This window comes from Bactrocera oleae, chromosome 3 (assembly GCF_042242935.1).
Source record: "Bactrocera oleae isolate idBacOlea1 chromosome 3, idBacOlea1, whole genome shotgun sequence".
In the NCBI taxonomy this organism is placed as follows: domain Eukaryota; kingdom Metazoa; phylum Arthropoda; class Insecta; order Diptera; family Tephritidae; genus Bactrocera; species Bactrocera oleae.
This window is the reverse complement of record NC_091537.1, coordinates 77,194,649-77,217,109: the sequence shown is the minus strand read 5'-3', so window position 1 is coordinate 77,217,109 and position 22,461 is coordinate 77,194,649. Positions and strand designations below refer to the sequence as shown.

Here is a 22,461-nt window from a genome sequence, read left to right as displayed (position 1 = left end):
ACTCTTAACTCTTAAATTTGTACAGTGTACCAAAATCTCCCAGCGATGTGTAGATATAGTAAAGAAACTGTATAGTTCTTGCAAAGTAGAAAAGAAGTCGACTGCTTCCGTTACCGAAATTTAAAAAATAGGCGGCACAAGGAACGTAATATGCTAAAAGATTAATTGTTTTGATTCGTGCATTATTATAAGATTGGTCACGTTAGTTCATTATGTCCAAACCATTATTTTCTAGAGATTTTAACAATCATCCTCAATATCTTTCTAAAAACCTTTCAACAATTTCAAGTTATCACGTACATATCTGATAATTATAGTAAGCTGATCGACATGTGCAATATCAGGCGTAAAATCTACAAAAATACTTAGCAGATTGCACTTCACTGAAAATTTGTTGTAGTACAATACCTTATTCTGAATAGAAATTTTTTTATAAAAACTAATCTGAACCAATTTTTGAAATTGCTTGTCTTCACTTTTTTTTGCCTCTAAAATTCTGGCATTTGAAAATTTTTGCCGCCCTAAGCCCGGGCCTCACGGGTCTAGGCGTAAGTCCATCACTGCATATTGGCCGATATAGTATGTACTATAAAGTCAACTGGAAGTTATATCTATTCTATTGAGTAAATACTTTTGGTAAAACAAAAATTGATTTTTTAATATTGCTTCCTGCATAGATCAAAAGTTAGTTTACAGCCATCGCTTCAACTTTACTAAATACATAGAATAGGCCAGAGTAATATGCACCATGTATCTATGACATAAAAATAATTTTTTCGCAATGTACGTAAGTATGTGTATTTCAAGACTGCCTGACATAAATAATGATTTGAAGCTTAAAGCTACCCCAATAAGATACATTCACAAATATTTCTTTACAAAGCTACACAATTAATAATAAATACTTATAGTGTATTGCTTTATATTTAATAAAAAAAAAATATATTATAAGTATCTCGTAGAATTTAAGATTGCACCCTGTATGTGGTGATTTTGCCATTGTCATTGATTGTGGTCTGTGCGCCACGCTGACTTGACTTCTGACCATTAATGTCTGAGCTACTCGAAAAAGAGCTAACCGAAACACCTTTGAAGCCGCCCGGCGACGATGGTCCACCAAAACGATTGGTTATATTCGGAACATCCTGAAAGAAAATCACAGTCATTTTAACATATAGAATTGTGCTTGTTCAACTTTCAATTACCGGATTTGCTGGACTGATATTGGCAGTGTGATAAGATCCACCAGGTCCTATGAATGCTGCAGCGATAGCATGATTGGGTGCGTAACGATTTGTTGTTCCGTACCTATTGCCACCACCATAGTAGGTGGGAGGGTAAGCATTTTGGAAGTAAGCTTGTTGTTGAGCGATTTGTTGCTGAATACGTCTGAGGTAATATATGAACGAAATAACAGTTAGTAAAATTTTACAATTAAAAAATATGATTTATAAATATTTTAATTCATCAATTGTTGAGGACAGTTTGATGAGTCAATGAAATTGTAGGAAAATTAGTTTCTGTGCAAACTATAATTTTGCGAAGGATATTTTCTCAAATTATATAAATATGACGATCCTTATAGTTTGGGAATCTTTATTCGACTATCGAAAAAATCAAATGCGCAAGGAAGGGCTAAGTTCAGAATCGAAGCTGGGGAAATACTTTCAGGTGCTGCCTTTATATTAAATAAATATGGAAGGGGGAAGTTCGGGAGCAGCCGAATGATTTCACACAGTAGGATCAGGATATAAGAATAGTGTTATGTACTAAATTTGGTTTAAATCGGGCGTGTAGTTCCTAAGATATAGGATTTACCTAAAAGTAAGCAGTGCCACGCCCTTTATCCGAGATTAATATCTGATTTCACCCATTTTCACTATCTGAGTGGTGCTGAAAGGATTCGTTCTCAGCAAGTTTGGTTGATATAGCTTTAGAGGTTTGTGAGATATGTACTTTAAACAATTAGATGATATAGAGATGGAAATACTCACACTTTATAAAAATTTTCAGATCACAGGTGCCTCACTAATTCGATCTCCTATAACAAATTCCAGTTTTATATCTTATATCCTCTTTGGGGCTTAGTTATATGACTTAAAAGCTTAATGCTTTTGTGGGCGTGACAACATTCATCTACAATACCCTATATACCAAGGAACCCGTATATAAAGTTGTATGACAATATTTAAATTTTTGTACAAGCTATTGCACAGACAAACTGACGGACTGATATACAGTCACTCGGATTTCAATGTTTATATATAACTCTCTCTTTCTATGTTTATATAAGTATAACTCTACATCTATCTCGATTAGTTTTAGGTTATACGAACAATTGGCGAACAAAACTATTTTACTCTGTATCAACCTGTTGCGAGAATATAATAACAAAAGTGATTAAATCGCATAACCAACTCACGAAGTTCCAAACTAACTTCTACTTTGAAATATTGGATCAGTCATTTCTGGATCTCTGTAATGGTATCTTACTTAAAAATAGAGGATCGTGTCATTCAGCGATGTTTTTGTCGAAGTTATTAATGCACAAAATTTTACATCATTTACATATCAAACTGTCCTCATAGTTATACAAATAATGTTATTTACTTATCGTCAGGCAAAAGAGATGCATCAGCAGTGACCATAGCTTGGCCGGAAGAATAAACCGAAGCAATAGCGCTAAGAAAATACATAGAGCAAAGAGCTTTCAATGGATGAGAGAGTTAGTTAGCAAAGCATATTTGTTAGAGACCAGGAAACCATTTCAACAAAAAGCAGTCATACACATGTATGTAAATATGTTGTAAAGAGTTATATATGTATATTGTGTATGTTTTCAAGCTATATTTTGTGAGAAAATAAGAGACGTTTACTCACTGATGTTGCGTGGCCTGATTGGCAAGAATTTGCGCAGTCAGCTGTTGATGGAATAAGTATGGATCTATAAAACCAAAATCGGGCGCATAGCCGTAATCGTAATCGTCATAACCACCGCCATAGCCTCCGGCGCTACCACCTGCTCCAGCATAACTGCCAGCGCTACTACCTGCATATCCGCCGGCATATCGCTTGTTATTGCGTGCTATTGGAATAGAAGATTTTAGTCTAGTTTGATGTCGCCTTTGCGATTTAATTTGTGTACCTCCGTCCGCGTTCATTACGAAAACTGCGACAATGCAAACCAATAGAATTTTCCACATATCGAATGAGAGTTGTCTGAAACATAAATACAAATACATATTGTAGTATATTGTTTTATAATGGGATGTGTAGAAATATTTCGTGTTGGTTATGATAAGCACCGCTTGCTTGTAAAAGAGCGACAACATGTTTAATACGCGCGAAAATATCTAAATATATAAGTACATATGTATGAATATAGCCACAACTCAAACTGTTCTATTTGTGTACAGTGAGGCTAAATTTTCAAAAAATCGCAGAAAAGTTTCAAAACAAAATGTTGTTAGATATCATTAGGGAATTTTTATTATAGTTGAGCAATTTTGGCACTCGTTTCAAAAGACAAACAAGACAAAGTTAATTTCTATGCCAGATTTCGTAAAGATATATCGCCAAATAAAAAAGTTTTCCATACAAGAATTTGAGTTTGATCGCTCAGTTTGTATGGCAGCTATATCCTATAGTGGCGATTCCAATGAGCATCATCTTGTGGAGAATCTTTTAAATGGAATCACAAAAACTAAGGGACTATGTCCCATATATACAGACGGACATTACTAAATACACTCAGCATATCACGTAGATCATTTACATATGTACTTATATAGATTATAGGACCGCCATTTCCTTCTGGGTGTTACAAACTTCGTGGAAACTTATAAGGGTTTAATAATGGATAAAAGAACAACTTATCATCGAGGTGAGAGGTAATGAATAAGAATTATAATAAGGTTTTCGCCAATTGCTCTTAGGCAGTTATGACTCCTTAATATTATTTCAATTGGTGCATATTAATCGAATGCATTAACGATTACTTCATAATTCCAAATATTAAATTGTATTATAATGTTTATTTTAGAATATGATGTCATTATATCTTATCTGTATTCAACTAAAAAACGCTTACAACTTTCACGAGTTTTTGTCTTAATGTGTTTTAATTTACACCTAATGACTCAACAATTTAGCCATGTTTTGCAGTAGATGACCACATATACTAATTGATTGGTGTTTATAATCAGATATATATTATACAAAATTCTATATACATATGTAGTATGTGATCAAAAAGTAAGGTGCATTTATTTATAAAATGTTAACTTTTTTATTTATTCTTGCAAATTTATTTCATCCCTTTTTAGATAATCCCGGTTCGATAAAACACCCTTTTTCCAGTCCTCGAAACAGTCGGAATAGTTTTTTTTCAGTACAGCATTTAAGACCGTCTTTTATTCGGTTTTTATTTCTTAAATCGTGTCAAAACGGCATCCCCGCATCGGCTTTTTGAGTTTGCTGCATAGCGAAAAGGTCGCGAAAAATCAATGCAGTATGATATGGTGCATTATCGCGCAAAGAACCAAGGGTTGCCCATAATTTCGACTGATTTAGTCGAATAGCTTGACACAAACGACGCGTAACGTTCCAATAATATTTTTTTCTTAACAATTTGACCCGGCGGTAGAAATTCATAGTGCATCACACCACGATAAGCACATCTCCTTATTTTTTATCACAGTATATATGTATGTATACTTTTTCCGTTAGAGTAGTATCAAAATTAACTATTGATTTATACCATAGGTATAAAGTCAACCGGATGTACGATGATTTTCAGCTTAGATTTCAATTACCGTTGGGTTTCCATTTTTCGAAGCCAGATTTTTGATCGGTCAAGGACTGTCTTTCCTCAATAATATTTATCATATTCGTTATATTGGAGTTAAGGTATAATAAATTATTATATAGTCGACCGATTATTATTCCGACCGATGCGTACTTTCGAACAAAACCTTTATATGGGACGTAGACGTGGACATCAGAGAGTCGTTTCACTCTTTATTGATGCTGAAAAAATATATGTACATAGGTATTCCATTACCATATGCTCAAGAGATTAGAAAATTCCACATCATCAATCTTAAATAATTAATTGTTCGTGATGGTTACCACCTACTTCTGTACAGGCTAAAAATGATACTTATAATTACACGTAATTGAAAGAAGATTTATTCGTGAAATGGAATAGCTAATTAAATTTGATTTATTACTCTTACATGTATAAATATGTTTGTGTATGCACTTGTATATTGTTTGAAAAAAAAAACGCAAAGAAATGTCGGAGCAAATACAGATGTAATTTGAGAGTTCTTTCTGACAACTCTAGTTCTTCCCAAAATAGTATAATTCATCGCAACTTTTAATGTTTGACGATTTCATGGCATAGTTAATAACTTGGCGACATCTGTGAATTGAAAGTGGTTCGTTTATTTGAATATTTAAAAATAAATATTATGTTCCCAAACGGAAATGTATTGTATTCGGTTTTATAAAATACGATCTAATTATACTAGTTCCAGACAAGTAACAAATGTACTAATAGGACCCCTAAAGTGTCGGAACAGCCTTTCCAAATTTGTTTAGTACAATGAAACAACAATTATAACGACATTTTTTTTGGATAAGTATTGTAGTTTGAAGGCAATTTGGTCATGATATCCGTTGATTTCCTATACGGTGATTCAGTCGATTGTAAGCTCACACGGGACTCGAATTGCATAGAGCTTTCACGTGTAAAAATTTATGTGAATGGAAAATGTTTTTGTCTGTGATAACCTTTAAACGTACACTAGGTTCATCGTCATCAGTCATGGAGGAGACTTAGACTTATCAAGCCACTTTTTGGTATTAGAAATATGTTTATCAGTAAAAATGTGTTAAATTAATATATGGAATTCCTTTTTACCTTTTTTTAAACAAATTTCGCATCACTCAAAATGTCCTACGTCCTACGAAACCATTCTGCGAAGGTGGAGAATTTGTTACATGTGTCTTTTAAGGGTTAGTAACTAAACAGTCCCTATCATAGAAATAAGTTTTTAAGTGGTTTCAGTCGAACTTCCATATAGCGAATCTCAGGAGCACAAAAAATACACTTCGCTATACAGAAAACACGTAATTTATAATAGAATAATTTTAAGATGAAATTGTGCTTGAATATTTTGCTTACGATCTGCCTATACACAAATTACTAGTAATGACATTCTGTTTAATATTTTTTATCATAAAAATTTTAAGTCTGGATATCCCCTGAATACATATGTATTGTAAGTATATACTTATGTACATATATTTTTTGTCTTTTTTGTTCAGAAACAAAAGTGGAAATAAAATTTATTATAGAGACATTTATTTATGAAAATTCGATTTATGGGCTTATAAAAATTCACAATAAAGAAACTAATTATAAATATAGCGAAACATGCTAAAAATTTAGTGAAATTGCAGTTCTGGAAATTAATTTATAATGTTATAAAAAAACTTACAATGGAAACTCTCCAAATTCATTGCAGCAATAGAGGCAACAATTTTGTTTACCTACGAAGTATACATACGAGTACATATACAAAATTTGTACATACACACATATGTATGTATAAGCGTAGAAATATATAAAAATATTAAAAAACATGACTGAACACTAAGTGTATTCAACAAAGTGAAATAAGTATTTGACATTTAATTTTTTTTACGCTCATTTGATATGTATGACGTCAAATTTTAAAATTCCAAAGTAAACAAATCGAAGTGCACGAAAAAGTGACTTGATTTCAAATAAACGTTGCATAACTCTTTTTCAAAAGGGAGTACCTATTTCCACTACGTCTCTTAAACTATTACATGATTAGCTTAGGATAAAATATGTATATTTTAACGCAGCGCCTGAATCAAGACATCTTGGGCAGACGGACAGACAGAGGGTCTCCGATGTTTCCTTCTGGATGGTACAATCTTCGTGGCAAACTTAAAATACCCTGTTCAGGGTATAATAACATAGGTACGTACTTATGTAAGTAGAATATTCATAAGCCGCGCGTGGAGATGAAATGGAAAAACCTAGCCACAACAATAAACCACTCGAAAAGTAATTAAATTATACTCTAATTCCGCTAAATTGTTCGTTGTCGAAAGCAGAAGTGCTGTTTGCTGCCTCCTTAACCGGTTCCTAACCGTGTTATTATTGCTGTTTACACAACGCGAGCGAATGCGTATAATTGGATACCGTTAAATGGAAAGGAGTTTGATGTTTATATAAATCTGTCACTTGAGAGCCTATATAAAAGATATGTATGTTTTTTATACTTATATATGTACTTATGTATGCATAAACTTATACTCGAAAGTAAAATCTTGTCGTTACTCAAAAGTTTCGATGCCTTGTGTTGGACTTTATGCGTGGCGTTTTTAATATTAGATAGCAACCCCGATTTTTTTTAGACTACACATTTTTAAAACAGGTTTATATATATTATATTATTATCGACACAGTTTAGGTATACATATGTTCTGAAATTAAACCTTTCAGATCTGACACTTACGAAGTGAGTTTTATTTACAACAAGAAGCGACACCCATTGTCCAGTCGGTACCCGTGTGGATGATACAGCGAAGAAGAATTTTGCTAACAGTGGAAATATGAACTATCTTCACTTTTAAGTCAGATTAAAGTAAACAAAGTGCACTAAATATTACTAAAATCGGTTGAGTAGATCAGGAGTTTACCCTGGTCAAACAGTTGGATTTGTTATATACATAAGTAAGTATAATATGTAAGCTTTCCGGTTCTAAGCTATCTCCCCACCAACCTTCAGCCAAATCGGTTCAGCCGCTCTTGAGTTATAAATAGTGTTATTTTAGATGTATTGTACATAATCTACGTACATACAGGTTTAATGCTAATTATTTAAGCGCCGCCTTATGTTGGCATTACATTATCAATTGTATTTAATTCTTCGAAAACACAGTTTTTACATGAACCGGTATTGTGTAATATTCGGAGAAGCGAAACATTTTGAATGTCAGCAAAAATGATTACAAACTAAAAATGTAGTTGTAAACGTGCTCAAAGTACAAACGTATGAGCAAATACATAAATATACAGTAGAATCTCGCAAAAGCTGACTATCGCAGAAATAAAAAGCGCGTCTAGGTTTGAGCGTTCACCTACAGTTTCAAAAAGTTATATATAATTTTATTCTCAATTATTTTGAGACTTTCTATTGCAAACTTTATAACGAATGAATTTCCAGAATACGTCAATTTCATTTGATTTACAGCATGTTTTGGTCTCCTTATAACGAATTGCCTTATTTCGAATTTTTATATATGTATGTAAGTACTATGTTTTTTTGTACGCACATAACTCGAATTTTCATTCGTTTTTAACCTCTCTATAACGAATTTTATTTCCAATATTGTTTTTTTACAAAAAAAGACAACAAGTATACTCAAGGGATGATAGTAAGCAAAATACTAAAGCGTAGTTGCATTTCGAACTTTTCAAGCAATTCTATTATATATTACAAGTTTTTATATAACGTTTATTTTTGCCCCTTAATATTCGGTATATGGAAGGTCGACTGAAACCACTTAAAAATGTGTTTATTGCTCTCATAGCTTCTTTAATTGTACAATGTTTAATTAGACCAAACCTTCGAATGACATACTTATGTAAGTATGTATATAAGAATTCCTTCACCGTCGTAGAATTGTTACGTGGGTTGCGAGCTTTGTTAAAAAAAAAATAGTAAAAAGCACTTTCATGTGCTAAAAAAGCTCTATTTTTAAATGGAAAATGCTACGTAAATTAAAACATGCGAAAGCTCTGCGCAAAGCGGGTTCCGTGTGATCTGACAATCGACTGATTCACCGTCTCAGAAATCAACGGATACAAAGACAAAATTGAGCATAAAATACTTACGCATGCACCATAGCTGGCCAACAAAATTTTTTATTAAATATTTTAAGTTAAATTTTCAGAGCGTATTAGTAGTTCAACTCCAAGGTACGTGGAATAAGTTAAAAAAGTGGGATGTCGATTGCTTTTTTTAACCACCCATTACAAATTTATATTAACTACTTTCATTTCCATAAATCTTATGTTTACGTTCGGACAGTTTGTTCAACTCTTCCGATGTTCTATTGTATATATACGGACATAAGTCCATTTATATATTTTTATATTTCTGCTAATAATATTTCATAAATTTCGCTGAACTGACAAACTTTTTGCTATCAATGTTTTCGCATAAATTGTAATAATTGATAATTTTACGTCTATTCAAAACTATTCCTTACATACTTATGTCTTTAGAAGTGTGTAGTGCACAAATCACGATCTTGTCGTATAAATTCAACTTAGGCGTTACTTCTATAGATTTCCAGCACGGTATTTGATTGGTACAAAATTCAAAACAAAACAACCAATAAAAACAAAAATGAATAAACATAAAAAATGTTTCTTACTTACAATATCAATGCCAAGCCTTACAAGGGAACCTATTCCAGTGTATGTCCGTTCAATGCGCTTTCCGCTGGCTGACCACAATAATGCTGGTTCAAGATCAAAGCCGAAAAAATTACCTATCGCATGCGAAAACGTTGAAGCAAAATTGCTTGCTTAAATGAACAGAAAGCTTCTTTGTATACACAAAATTAATTGTTTCGTTAGCGGATAATGCTGCAAATTGACTGAATCTACGTAGAGTAATGGAATAAAACTAGCAGAGAAGCGCCGCTGAAAATGACGTATCGCAAAATCAGAAGATCTCAGCAAATCACTTTTAACCTTAAACTAAGGCCGGGCGTATAGCAAGGCGGTGAGCAAGTTGGCGATTATGCATATGTATACATACATATGTATATGAATGTACATATGAATGTGAATGTGTGTGCATATTTATTTTAATTTCAAATTTCAAGTGCTAGTGACAATTTAGAAAGTTTAATTTTAAAACAAGAGATTGTTTTTTTCGCTGTGATATTATAATATATTTTATTCCAATGTAGGCATATCTAATATCTTCTGCGTTGAGTTAAATAAAATGAAATCTATAATTTGACAACTTTGTTAAAAATATTAATCATACCTGATGGGATGCTTGCTGTTTACCAGGTGCTACTCTTAAGCTATTGAGGGAAAGATTTGCAAAGTGATAACATATTTACATTTGTATGTAGCTGTGTCTGAGCATAAATTACGTTTGCACAGTGTTTTGAAATGTTAGATATACATATATACATAAACAAGTAAGGAAGGGCTAAGTTCAGGTGTAACCGAACATTTTATAGTCTTACAATTTGTAAGAATCAAATCCGGTGAAATACCTTCAGTGTTGACAAAACTTTATATTAAACATTAAATTTTATACTCTCGCAAAATAATGTAAAATACGGGATTTTCGTATTTTTTTAAGTAAAAGTAGGCAGTTTGCATCCATTACAGGCAAGAAGATACACTATTATTAGAAATTCTTTCGGAATTTCAATAAGATTTCTTGCATATTGACCGATAGATGCGGTATAAAGTCAACCGGAAGTTAAAAAATATTTATAATAGGTATGTGCGGGCTAAGTGAAGTAATCACTCAATTTTAAAAATTTTTTGGCCATTTTTTACCATTTTTGGCGTAGATTAAATACTTTGAGGACACTATTTTTGCAAATTTCACTGATATTTGATCTAGATACTGTAAAGTGAAAGAATCAGATAGAGTTTCAAAGTTTATTACATAGGAGTGGGCGTGGTTGCCAACCGATTTTGCCCATAGTGTGCAACACTAATAAATGGATAACTTTACACACCAAATTTGGTTGAAATTGGTCACTGAGATATAGGATTTCACCTAATAGTGGGCGGTGCCATGCCCATTGTTCAATAAATTGAACATCTTTCTTTGCCATCCCGGTTGTGAAATTTAATGCTTATAGCTCTGTTGTTCAGTGAGTAACGGCACTCTTAGTAATTTTCAACTCGATTAGTTTAATTTGATACATACAAGGTGATTCTCGCCATCCTGATCATATCCATCTCGATTAGTCTTGGGTGCACAAAACTATTATACTCTGTAGTAACACATGTTGCAAGGGCGTAAAAATGTTGCGGAAGAATTACACATTCGTTATTTGACGAAACCGTGAATAATCAGATTTAGTACCTTCTTCACATTTATTATATGACCCATATAACATGACACACTTAGTTAATATTACTATATTTTTCTTCGTGTTAAAAATACCTATATATTTCTAGTTTAGGTTAGGTAGGCTAATGAGCCGCGCATAGATCAGTTTTGGTCCTTAGCGAAGATTTATATTTACTCAAATTAGAAATATGTCATATAAACTCAATCCAAAGGAGCTATATTTAATTGATCATTTTATTTATTGGATTTTTATTAGATTTATTGAAAAACATTATAGTGGGAATATGGGGTGTAGACCAAGGTATAGACCGAAGTCATTTAAGTTCAGCGTTCACTTAATTTTATTAAAATGTCACATATTTTGACTAAGACAAAGGGTTTAAAGTGTGATTGGGGCTAGGAGAAGCCCTGAACTGATCGCATTAACTTTTGACATACTCACGTATATTCGAGAACATGTTTCGACGCAATTTCAGGAAGATAACCCATACATTGACCAACATACACTTTTTAGCACAATGACACATTATTACTAGGATTAGAGCTGCTCTAAGTTTTATTGTTATGTCTCACAGATTGCTTGCTACTTTCAGTAAAAAGTCCGATATAGACACTCAGCTTCACATCTTCGGTATCGGGGGTCTTGATAAGTTATGATCCGATTTCAACCATTTTTGATGTGAGATGATATACTTTGACAAGGGTTTCGCTTCAGGGCATTTTGTGGGCATGGCAATAGAATTACGCACATGTACAATACCAACCTTTCTACCAAGGAACACGTATACAAAGTTTCATGCCGATATCTTCATTTGCACTCAATTTATCGCTTGCACAGTCTAACCAGACAGTCAGCCGGATTTCAAAACGTCCCGTAATCTTGCTCAATTATATATGTTAGATATAATTCTATAACTCTCTGTAGTATAAAAATTATGTGGTCATTTTATTAGTCAAAATATCAAGTTTCTCTAAATGGATTATTCAGTAAACTAGGCGAATTATCTGGAATCGGAATAAGTCACTTAAAAAGATATTCCCAATGCGTTTTGCCAATTAAGTTTCCACTTCATTACATAGCTTAACCAACCTTATATATATAAAACCCATATCTATATTTTTCTTCATTTGAGTTTTATATTCCTAAATGTTTCTAAATATTTTTTTTACATATAACTATGTGCATAGGTATATATCACACAGCCCTATAGCTGCTGCACAGCAATGAGGTCAAACTTTGTTAAACCGCAAACATTTTCTTAAACTCAACAGATTTTTTAAATTTATATTTAATTAATTAATATTTTCAAAGCAAAATTTTCCATTCTGTTCTTGTTTTATTTTTTAACGTTTTTGTATTATCCATGAACTACCAATATTCGTATATATGTAGATATGTGTTAATTATTCAAGAATGCTTAGGAAACCCCCGATCATTTTAAACAAAAATTTATGCGGAGCTAGCATACTTTTGTCAATTAGAAACCAGTTTACTACAAAATAGATTAACATAGGCTGAAGTTAGCACAATGCAAACTCTTTAACTTGCGATACCATGTCATAGCAGAAAATCTTACTTCCATAACCAAAATGTGTTTTCGATTCGCCAAGAATTTGAAGAGTGGCTCAATGAATAAAAATCTAGCAACTGCCATTACCACTTGAGTGAAGAAACTGCATACGTAAAATTTTTGACGAGGGTCACAGCTTAAAGAGTTTGGAAGAAATCAAACATGTAATAACTTACATACATAACTTGAATCAAATTGTTGAATGAATTGGTTGAAAATATTAACTAATAAAACACCTTAAGATTAGTTTGAAAAACTAGAAAGTTTTTTTTTTTTGAAAGTAATCAAAATTTGTTCACTCAATTAACATATTCGTCACACTGTTTCGGAATAACATTAAACTTTTGTAGGAAAAATAGAAAAGCTGCGCTAGTCTGAATGCAAAATCATTGATTTGAAATTTTGAATGCTCTCAGCTTGATGAAATCATAAAAAAAACGTACATACATACCTATATATGTATATATACATATGTATACCATATATACATAGATTTATGTATATAATGTGTGTAGGTGTGTACAAACATCTTTATGCGAGCTTTTGCTTACGAGAATTGGTATTTACAAACACTGGCATTCAAAGGTAGTTGTTTATTTATTTACAACCAATGCAATAACTTTTAATTATTTACGTGAAATGCGGCGTTTATTTGCTTATAAATATATGATTGATTAATTTTAATTGGGTTTTCTTAAGAATTGTAAAAACACAAAGAAATATTTAATAGAAAAAATGAAATGTATATAGATATGAAACTGGAATTGCAAAGCAAACTGCGTCGCCTTTTATATATAAACTTGTAATTTATAAAAAAAAAAAAAAAAAAAAAACAATCAAGTATTTTTGCTATTGAAAATATCTCTACACATGCGGCTTCATATATCTTCGTGGTAAATTTCTCTTTAAGTTGTAATATCACTTGCCATCTTGCACATTTAAAAGAAACAAATAAGGTGGCTTATTTTACCGGTTACCAATTAACAGCTTCCAATGCCACTTAATAAATTATTTATTTTCCAAATTTTGCACTCACTTTTTAACACTCTCTTTATTTCAGCTGCTCTGTTTGCTTTGCACTCTTTACAGACTATTGAAACTTCTATTTTTTTTTTGTTTTTTGTTTAAACTCTTTTCAGTACAAAACACAAAACGGAGACGTCTTCTCTGCGCAGCAACTTTTGCACGATTGAATCCAACCAGTATTTAGCCAGCTGTTTATAAACCCGGCAAACGCTATTGCCACTGCCAATGGCAAAGATCTTAACCCGTTGACAGATTTTGGTGCCAGCAGGTGAACAAGTGAGCGTTAAGTGGGTTGAAAAGGCTACTATCACTCGATTGATCAGAAATAGTTCTCACTCTCTCTGGCATTGGTAAAATTTTTTTATACTTACACTATTGTATTATTAATGCAAATTTCTAAAGGCCTGTGTATCAATAAGTCTATTTCAAAAAGGTTTATAATTGGTTATGTGTTTAAGTACAAGCAAAAAGCGAAAACAAAAACCAAAACAAATCGCTTTCCATCGCATAGCTCGTGGATAAATTAAATGTGCGGTTTTAGCAGCAAATTTATTTATCAATTTGCTTGTCTGAGCAGTTGGCAGTTATTTGATTAATGAAAGCCGTTTTACTTTTTTCTTTTAATCTGTTAAATGTGGCTGCAATTTTGTAACGTTTTCAAAAAATGCTTAAATTTTTATTGTGTAGTTCTAAATTAAGTCGTGCATTTCATTTGTGCAAGACGGAAAGTGCTTGAATCGGCAATCCGAGCAAAAAATGCAATCACCGATTTCATTTTGAAATGATTCGACATTGAAATAAACGGTTTTGTGGTTTGCTTTTGATCTCCTCGAGAAACTGTTTTGCACCTGCTGTAGGACACTCCGTGCTTGGTTAACTGTACAAGTAAAAAATCGGTTTGTTTTATTCTATTTAAAAGTACGATATGAAATGGATTTGCAGCTGCAAAGCTTTGAGGCAAATCGAAAACATTTTATTTACATATATATTATTGCAATAAAGATTTTAATTTACGAAATGTAATGTCAACTCAAATTGTTTCCACTATAAAAATATCTCTCCAACCAAATAGGGCTACTTGATGTAAGATTCCTTCATTTTGAAACTATTATTTCTAAAAACTACAGAAGAATGTCTTTTTTGTAAGCCTAATTGCCTTCCGACTGAATAATATAATAATATAAGCGAATACATAGCATAAATGATGCCAGTTTGTCGCTTAAGTCTTTTGTTTTAGCGTAAAATTTTTTTACCAAGGTACAGCTTTATTTTCACATAATCTTCCTACTACGCAGTTTTAAATAATTCGTGTTTTTGCTTTTGTGAGTAGATTTGTTATTAAACCTCTACAGAGCTTCATTTTGATTAGAATTTTTCGATCAATATTTTATTGACGGATAGCATCAAAGTGTATATTTAATTAGATGAGGAGAGGAGGTTCAACCATATTTAAAGAGTGGACTCCTTCACCTTTGACAATTTCTACAAACCAGTTTGCTTTTATTGAGTTCTTTCGCAGATACTGACTTAATTATATCTACGATGCATACAAATTGCTCCTAATTGATGTAATTTGACTTAGCTATGATGGTAAATTGCTGGATATCGCCAACGAGCTGCTTACATAAAGGTACATGGGCGGATAGAAGTAACTTCGCTATCAGTTGGAGTAACAATGAACCGGTTTTATTCCAGTAAATGTATTGCTACGACGGTTATTGCACTATCAGCCTCACTACCTAGGTATTTAAACGGCTATAGATCAGGACACTTTGAAATCTTTTGAAACTGCGACTAATTCGCGATTATACAAACCACTGCCTCTGTACTCCTCACTTCTTTATGGCGATAGCAAATTAGGTTACTAGTCTAGATATAAGATAATAATGATATTGGAACCTTAAACAATGGTACCAGAAATATATCATATATTTATATTAGAATTAGATATCGGGCTTTGAGTATTTTTCAAGTTTGGAGAACATGGCTTGTCGAGTACCACCCAGAAATTTGAAGAATCTCAAAAAACCTTTACTTGGAGCAGCGTTATCAATATCCATAGAAACTGTAAGTGTTGCTATTGCTCAATGTCCGGATCGTTTAAAGGCTTATGTGAAAAGAAAAGGTGAACGTTTTGAATAGAATTTTGTATATCGCTCTATTAAATAAAATTTACTAAGAAATGTATTATAGTTATTATATATTATTTCCATAACGGCCTGAGCTTTTAACAAAATTTATGGCAAAATTAAGTATATATAATATAACACTAGTTAATACACATGTTAATTTTAAAAAAAATTTAAACTGAAAAGATAATTTTTTTTCACCTATCATTTCGATACGCAAGTCATTAAGTGTTCATTAAAATATTAGAATTGTATCTGCAGTATTCTATAATATATGTATGTATATATTTATATTAAATAATATCAGAATTACACATAGTATATAACCAGAATACCTGTTAATTAATTATGAGAGTCACATTTAGTGTGAAAATACAAGCATTTTTTATGCATATATAGATATATACATCTAAAGAAATTATAATGATACTTACACAAAATCTTCGAAAAATAAATTATTTTTATTTTAACTTTAACCCCTTATAACTCAGCTTAATTAAAATAACTAAAATCATGTGTATTCTAATAGATTTTCGTAAGAAATTAAACACATACAAACATTCATATTTCATGATTTTTCCTTTTTTTTGAAGGGAAACAACAAGATATATCACATTATGTGATAATTTTTGAAGTTATTTTTTTGCAAGAATGATCGAAATAAGATTGCGCTATTTAAATATTTAAATACTCAGTGACATAATAATTTTTACAGTGAGAAAAGGCAACATTGAAAAACTGTCAAAGAGCTTGTAAATTATAAACAATTTTTCACCGCTTGCATTTTGTTGTTACTAACTAAAAAGTAACGTTAAAAAGTCTTTCATCTCTATATCTAACGACATTTTGTTTTGTGACATTCCGCTGCATTCAGGTCACTTGCAACATATTGTATATTACATAGACTCGACTGTCGTGAATATTTTAAAATTTGGTGCTAATGGAAGAACATCTTGGACTGAGTAAACGCTTCTGTTCTGTTCGTGCATAATTTTCATAGAACCACAAATCTATAAAGAAAAGTCAACTGATTGTCCTGCGTCAACTTCCATTTATCAGCAATATTCTAAAGCGGCATATAATATTACCTACTGTCTGGTTACACTCGCTCACAATGCACGGTCTTACATAAAGGCATAATTCAGATTTTGGTAGCTCACTTATATAAGCAAGTGCTAAGGCATAAGATTTCTTGTTCTTCCAGGCAATGATAATTACATCTATACCATATATTGATAGTATGAAATCAGGTATACCAATTCGTCGTTTTTTTCGTAAGCTGCAGATTCGTTAGTTGGCTCAATATTCTAGTAGCGACAGCGGCGTTAAATATTTGTTAAAATCTAGTCTGTAGTTTCGATTCTCTGAAATATTTATGGCTGCTCTCTTTACTATATTTGAGGCTTTATAATAATTTCAGCTCCAGATTACATTTCGACACTTTACTTGATACCATTGTTTCGGAAAGTACAAATAATTTATATTAAACTTTTACATATTACTTTGAATTTTTCGTCTTCCATTTAATCATTACTTACGTTGTGCAAATTTTGTTTGATCAGATCCTTTAGGTATTTGTTCGTCGGCTCAAAAACAGTATCAGAAATGCTAAAATTTTTAATTATACCTGTTACGTGAAGTTATAAAGGGTTAAGTTTTTTGCTTTTACTTGATTTGTATGCATAATTTGCTGCTACAAATTTAAATTTGTATGTTAATATTCATTTTGAGCGCCAAGTAAAAAAGAGAAATCTTACACATCGTCTAATAATGCAAATAGCAGATGTTGAAGCGGGTAGGCGGCAAAACGATTGATTCGATAAATACAAACAAACAGAAACACATTTAAAAAGAAATTAGAAAAGCGAAACAGTAAACAAAATATAAATAAAATAATAACTACAAACAAGTAAGGAAGAGCTAAGTTGGGGTGTAACCGAAAATTTTATACTTTTGCAATTATTAAATATCAAAGTGGGAGGCATATTTTCAAGAATTCGATATTCTCTATTCTACTAAATTATAAATGGATAACAATCATATTTGGTTTCTCATCAATTTAGACCAAAGTTCGTAAATCGTCAATTAGTTTCATTACTACATTATGCATTACTTACATGTCCGAAATATCTAAATTTAAATCAACGTAATTAACCCAAATAAGATATGAATTAATTGTGATAGTAACTCAAGCATAGGTGATAAATTTAATATGTGTATTGGGTTTATGAAGAAAACATCAACCAGATTAGGGATATGAGGTTTATACCAATTTCATTTACATACTTGTATATTCAGCGCTAAACCAAAATATTTTTTCAGAAAACTTGTCCTTATATTTGAAGTTATATAATACTTCTTGAAATCTCTCTATGCGACTCTGATTTACCGCTATCTGTTTCGCATGAGAGAACTTTATCACAGCTGATTTAGACACTACAACGAGAAAAAAAAAATGTAAACAAACAAATAAATTAAAAGCAATTCATCTGTATTCACTTGGCAATCGACTTCCCAAATCAAAAAATGCGTCCATTATTTACATTAAAAGAAAAGTACAAAAACAACACGATTTTTATAACAAAGTACGACATTACAATGTTTCCTTTTAATAAAGAAAATGAAATAAAAACAGCTGTTTAATAAATCTCCAAGGGCAGTGAGGACAGTCCAGATTAGTAAATAGAATAAAGGTAATCTAATCACTTAAAATTTTTGATCGGAACATGGTATTACTCAAGTTATTGCTTGCATGGTCGGACAGTCACCCGGATTTCAACTCGTCTCGTCATCCTGATCATTTATATATGTAAGTTTATATAACCCTATGTCTATCGCGAATAGGTTTTAGGTGATACAATAAATCGTTAGGTGAACAAAACAGTTATACTCTGTAGCGAAATGTTGCTAGAGTATAAAAAGAGTCTCTATTATGACAGCCGATGCAAATCAGATTCACAACGAACAGAATTACAATCAAATTTTATTATTGGGAATCACCCAGCTCAAGTCATGAGCACTTAATGACTAGATATAAAAATATACATCTACATCTGTTTAACACATTGATAGCCAAAATATATGAAAGTAACGCAATAATGAAACGGAGGTGTACTTAATTGGAGCCGAACCGAATTCAACCACAACCAAGGAGTGCTTACGTATTAACATTGACATTATGTATGTACAAGTATGTTACGGCAGGGCACAGTCCGACTCACAACAGAGCATCATCTTCGATACCGGCGAAACTCTATCCCAGCCATTCCATACATAGTTTATTTATTATAAGTAAAATCTCTATCCAGAGTGCGCTTTGTTTGAAATTCTAATAATGATAGAAAAACGGTTTAATTTCTCAAAAATTTTTGACTACTTGCTTGTGCACTATATTTTTAAGGATTCCAAGCAGCAATATCTTTATTGGTCTCTAAATTTACTGATGCTGCGTTTTTAATTTAACCGCTTAACCTAGTGTGAAATTTTGAAATACTTGATTTTTTTTCATATATCGATAGTTTATACCTTTAAAAACAACACACTAAAAATTTAAATCGATATCTCAAATAGTTTCTGAGTTACATTTTGAATTCGCTGCAGTGTTAACTCGAAGACATATGATCCGATCATCAAGAAGGGGAATATCTTTTGGTGGGAAACCACGTATAACTCAAAAACTATTTAATATTTTTTTTGCAAAAAATGCACTGTGAAAATTAATTTAAAACAATCCATACATTATTCTTTCTTTTCCAAGTTGTCGGTGAACAAAAACTCGGAAAGTTAATCCCGTCACTATTTGATGTTTCCAGTTAAGTCGAGTCCTACATTTTTCTTTTTCCTAACTAAATTTACACCATAAATAGTGCCCGCAGTTGTGTATAATACAAAATGTTGTGGCTTGGAGATTTAGTTTAGCTGCTCAAATTAGTTTCGAAGTTTATTTTGAGCGCCCTGTGCAAGCTTAAGTTTAAATCGCAGACATACTTTCATCCAAACCTGCCACCTATCAACTCCTTGTTTCGGTGTTTGAATAGGGTATCGGCTTAGATTATATACTTTCACCGAATAATGGAATATTAAACGCTGTGATGAATTCAGTTATCAGTTTAACATCTTTTCAGCGTATTTAGCAGATTAGATAATCAATCTGCAAATCAATTACATAAGACTTCTTCTGCCTTAAATCCTACTCTTAATTGCGCTATAACCAATTCTTCTCATTCCGCCGTCTTTTCGTTTCGAGAGTAGATGACTGCTTGTAATGTTTTCAGCTGCTTCGCTTCTGGTTTATTTTGGTGTCTACTTTTTATACTAAGAATAATAACTCGTTTTATTTGTTCATGCAGCGCGCCTATAAAAATGTATTTTTATGTATTTTTAAATCAATTACATCTTACTTAATTATTTTTAATCGTTTTTGGGTTTACACCAAAATACGTGTTACTTAACATTTTAGACTTTTATTCTAAATTATGAATGAAACAGTATATAGTTAATCATTGCTTTATTAAATCTGAATTTCTTGAATATCTAAACCTTAATCTTGTTTTCACTTTCTGAGATCACCTCTGTTATCAGCTCTTCAAAAAATCGCTTATTTTATATTCAGTTAATATCTGAAATTTTGTAATGGCCAAGCAATAATTTGCATTTTATTTTGTTCTGAAATAACGAAAAATATTTTGATGTCATATCCACACAGAATCGAAGTGCGATGTATATTTTAGACTACGGTTTATGTTGACTTTTTATTAAGAAATTGAGGCAAATAAGGCTAAAGACTGTTGAAAAGAAATCTGATAAGGATATCTAATAATCCTGCTACAGCTAAAAGATGTCCACAGTACTAGCATAAATACTTTTTCCAATAGCGGTCGCACCTCGGCAAACAGTGACAAATTTCCGACTGTATTCTTATATTATTGTTATCAAGCTACTGAAATTGCCCTTAGCTCTTTGGGGTCCTCTTGAGGAGGTCTCTCTATTTGTCGGACAACATCAATGTGCCCGCACAAATGGAGCAAATCGAGATGAGAGAGAACTCCAATATTATTCTGGATTTTCAAGTCATTGAACTAAAAAATGATATAAATCTGCATTAGGGGAATTGAAAATAATGTCCCAATCTTTGCATTAAAGTTTAGATTATAAGGTGGTCTTTTACAATCATCCCACTCTCACAATTTTTTACTATTTGCAACAATAAGCTTGTTATTAAATTATGTGCTATATAACGATTGATAAAAAATATGTCCATTAAGAGAGAAAACCATTTCTCATCTCATGTCCATCTTTTAATAAACGAACGTAAAATAAAATATTGTCGCTTAAATCGCTGGACAAAAATTTATTGCACACTATTCTTATAATGAGTTTAAAAGAAAGTTGAAATCGTACCACAACCGTGACTACTTCTTACATTAATTCTCTAAGCTTGTTTAGCATTGCAATATTTTTAACATTAAGGGAAGATTTACAAAATATGGTGGCACGAAAAGGAAATTATTCAATAATAGAGAAATCCGGTTCATAGCTTTCGATAGCCTCCATCCATTTTTATGCCTTATGGATTTCCCCTAATTCTGGTCGGTGCCACGCCCATTGCCCAATTTTTGTATTGGCTCTTATAAAGCTTATAGATACCATCCTATATGTAAAATTCAAACTCTCTGACTTCTTTACTTAATGAGTTATTGCACTTTTAGTAGTTTTAATCCGAACCCGTTATTTGGAGAGTGTTCGGATTATCACCTGATTTCAACCATTTTCACACTGAAAGGTAGGGGTACTAAAAAGATTTGTATTGAGTGAATTTGGTTATTATAGCTTTAATGGTATCGAAGATATGCACATTAAACCAATTAGAGGGCGAGGCTAAGCCCACATTTTCAAGATTTTTTCAACCATTGATGCCATTTCCCAGTGCAATTAGTTGTACTGAACAAAATCTTTGTATCTTATTGTGGAGCTTAGTTATGGCTATTTATTGGTTTTAGATTTAAGGCGTTTTTTGGGCGTGGCAGTACCAATCTTCTTACGCCAAGAATCATGTGTACCAAGTTTCATCAAGACAACTCAAAATATTCTAAATATTATGTGGTTTAGCGTTGAATATAAATGTAATTATTATAGACGTTGGACTACATAAACCATATATCTCTAATGTATTTAATTCCCATCTTCTGGTTGATGTTTCCTCATCAACTCATTACGAGTATATTAAATTTAGTCTCTTTGGTTGAGTTTATATCACAAATAACTCATTTGAAGATAATTTTGTGTCCATGGCATATACTATTAGTTAATAAATTACCAAATTTCATGAATAATCAATGTTAAATTGCTTCGCAACATGTTTTAATACATAAGTATAAAGTTTTGCGTACACTTGAAGGTATTTCCATGGATTTGATCCTTGCAAGTTGCGACAGTATAAAATGTTCAATTGCACCGGAACTTAGTTCTTCCTTACTTGTTTTCCTTCTTTTTTTAAATTTATTTTTTGCTGATTTTTGAAAATATTCCGTCCCTTTTATATCGCAAAATAATTTGAGATGAATACAACAA

The 22,461-nt window shown here is 31.9% G+C and overlaps 1 protein-coding gene across 4 annotated transcripts; it reads right to left on the bottom strand.

The window, feature by feature from the left end:
* Positions 1-628: 628 nt before the first annotated feature.
* On the bottom strand, positions 629-13,941 carry LOC106623573 (uncharacterized). 4 transcript variants are annotated; one of them, XM_036376401.2, is made up of 6 exons: positions 13,773-13,941; positions 3,146-3,219; positions 2,881-3,085; positions 2,611-2,682; positions 1,206-1,389; positions 629-1,145 (listed from the first exon to the last, which is right to left on the bottom strand). In XM_036376401.2, the coding sequence occupies exons 2-6, from the start codon at positions 3,201-3,203 to the stop codon at positions 966-968; spliced, it is 699 nt and encodes a 232-aa protein (XP_036232294.2). In that variant the 5' UTR covers positions 3,204-3,219; positions 13,773-13,941; the 3' UTR covers positions 629-965. The 4 variants fall into 4 exon arrangements, with proteins under 4 accessions (XP_036232294.2, XP_036232292.2, XP_036232295.2 ...); XM_036376399.2 differs by lacking the exon at positions 13,773-13,941 and adding an exon at positions 9,487-9,721; XM_036376402.2 differs by lacking the exon at positions 13,773-13,941 and adding an exon at positions 9,491-9,721.
* Positions 13,942-22,461: the final 8,520 nt, after the last annotated feature.

Bases quoted from the DNA above. Each gene is read 5' to 3' on its own strand.
- LOC106623573 (XM_036376401.2), bottom strand. From the start codon at position 3,203: ATGTGGAAAATTCTATTGGTTTGCATTGTCGCAGTTTTCGTAATGAAC. The intron at 2,683-2,880 runs GTGAGTAAACGT...GTATTTTCTTAG, and splicing joins AATCAGGCCACGCAACATCA to CGCTATTGCTTCGGTTTATT. The intron at 1,390-2,610 runs GTAAATAACATT...ATATTACCTCAG, and splicing joins TCTCTTTTGCCTGACGATAA to ACGTATTCAGCAACAAATCG.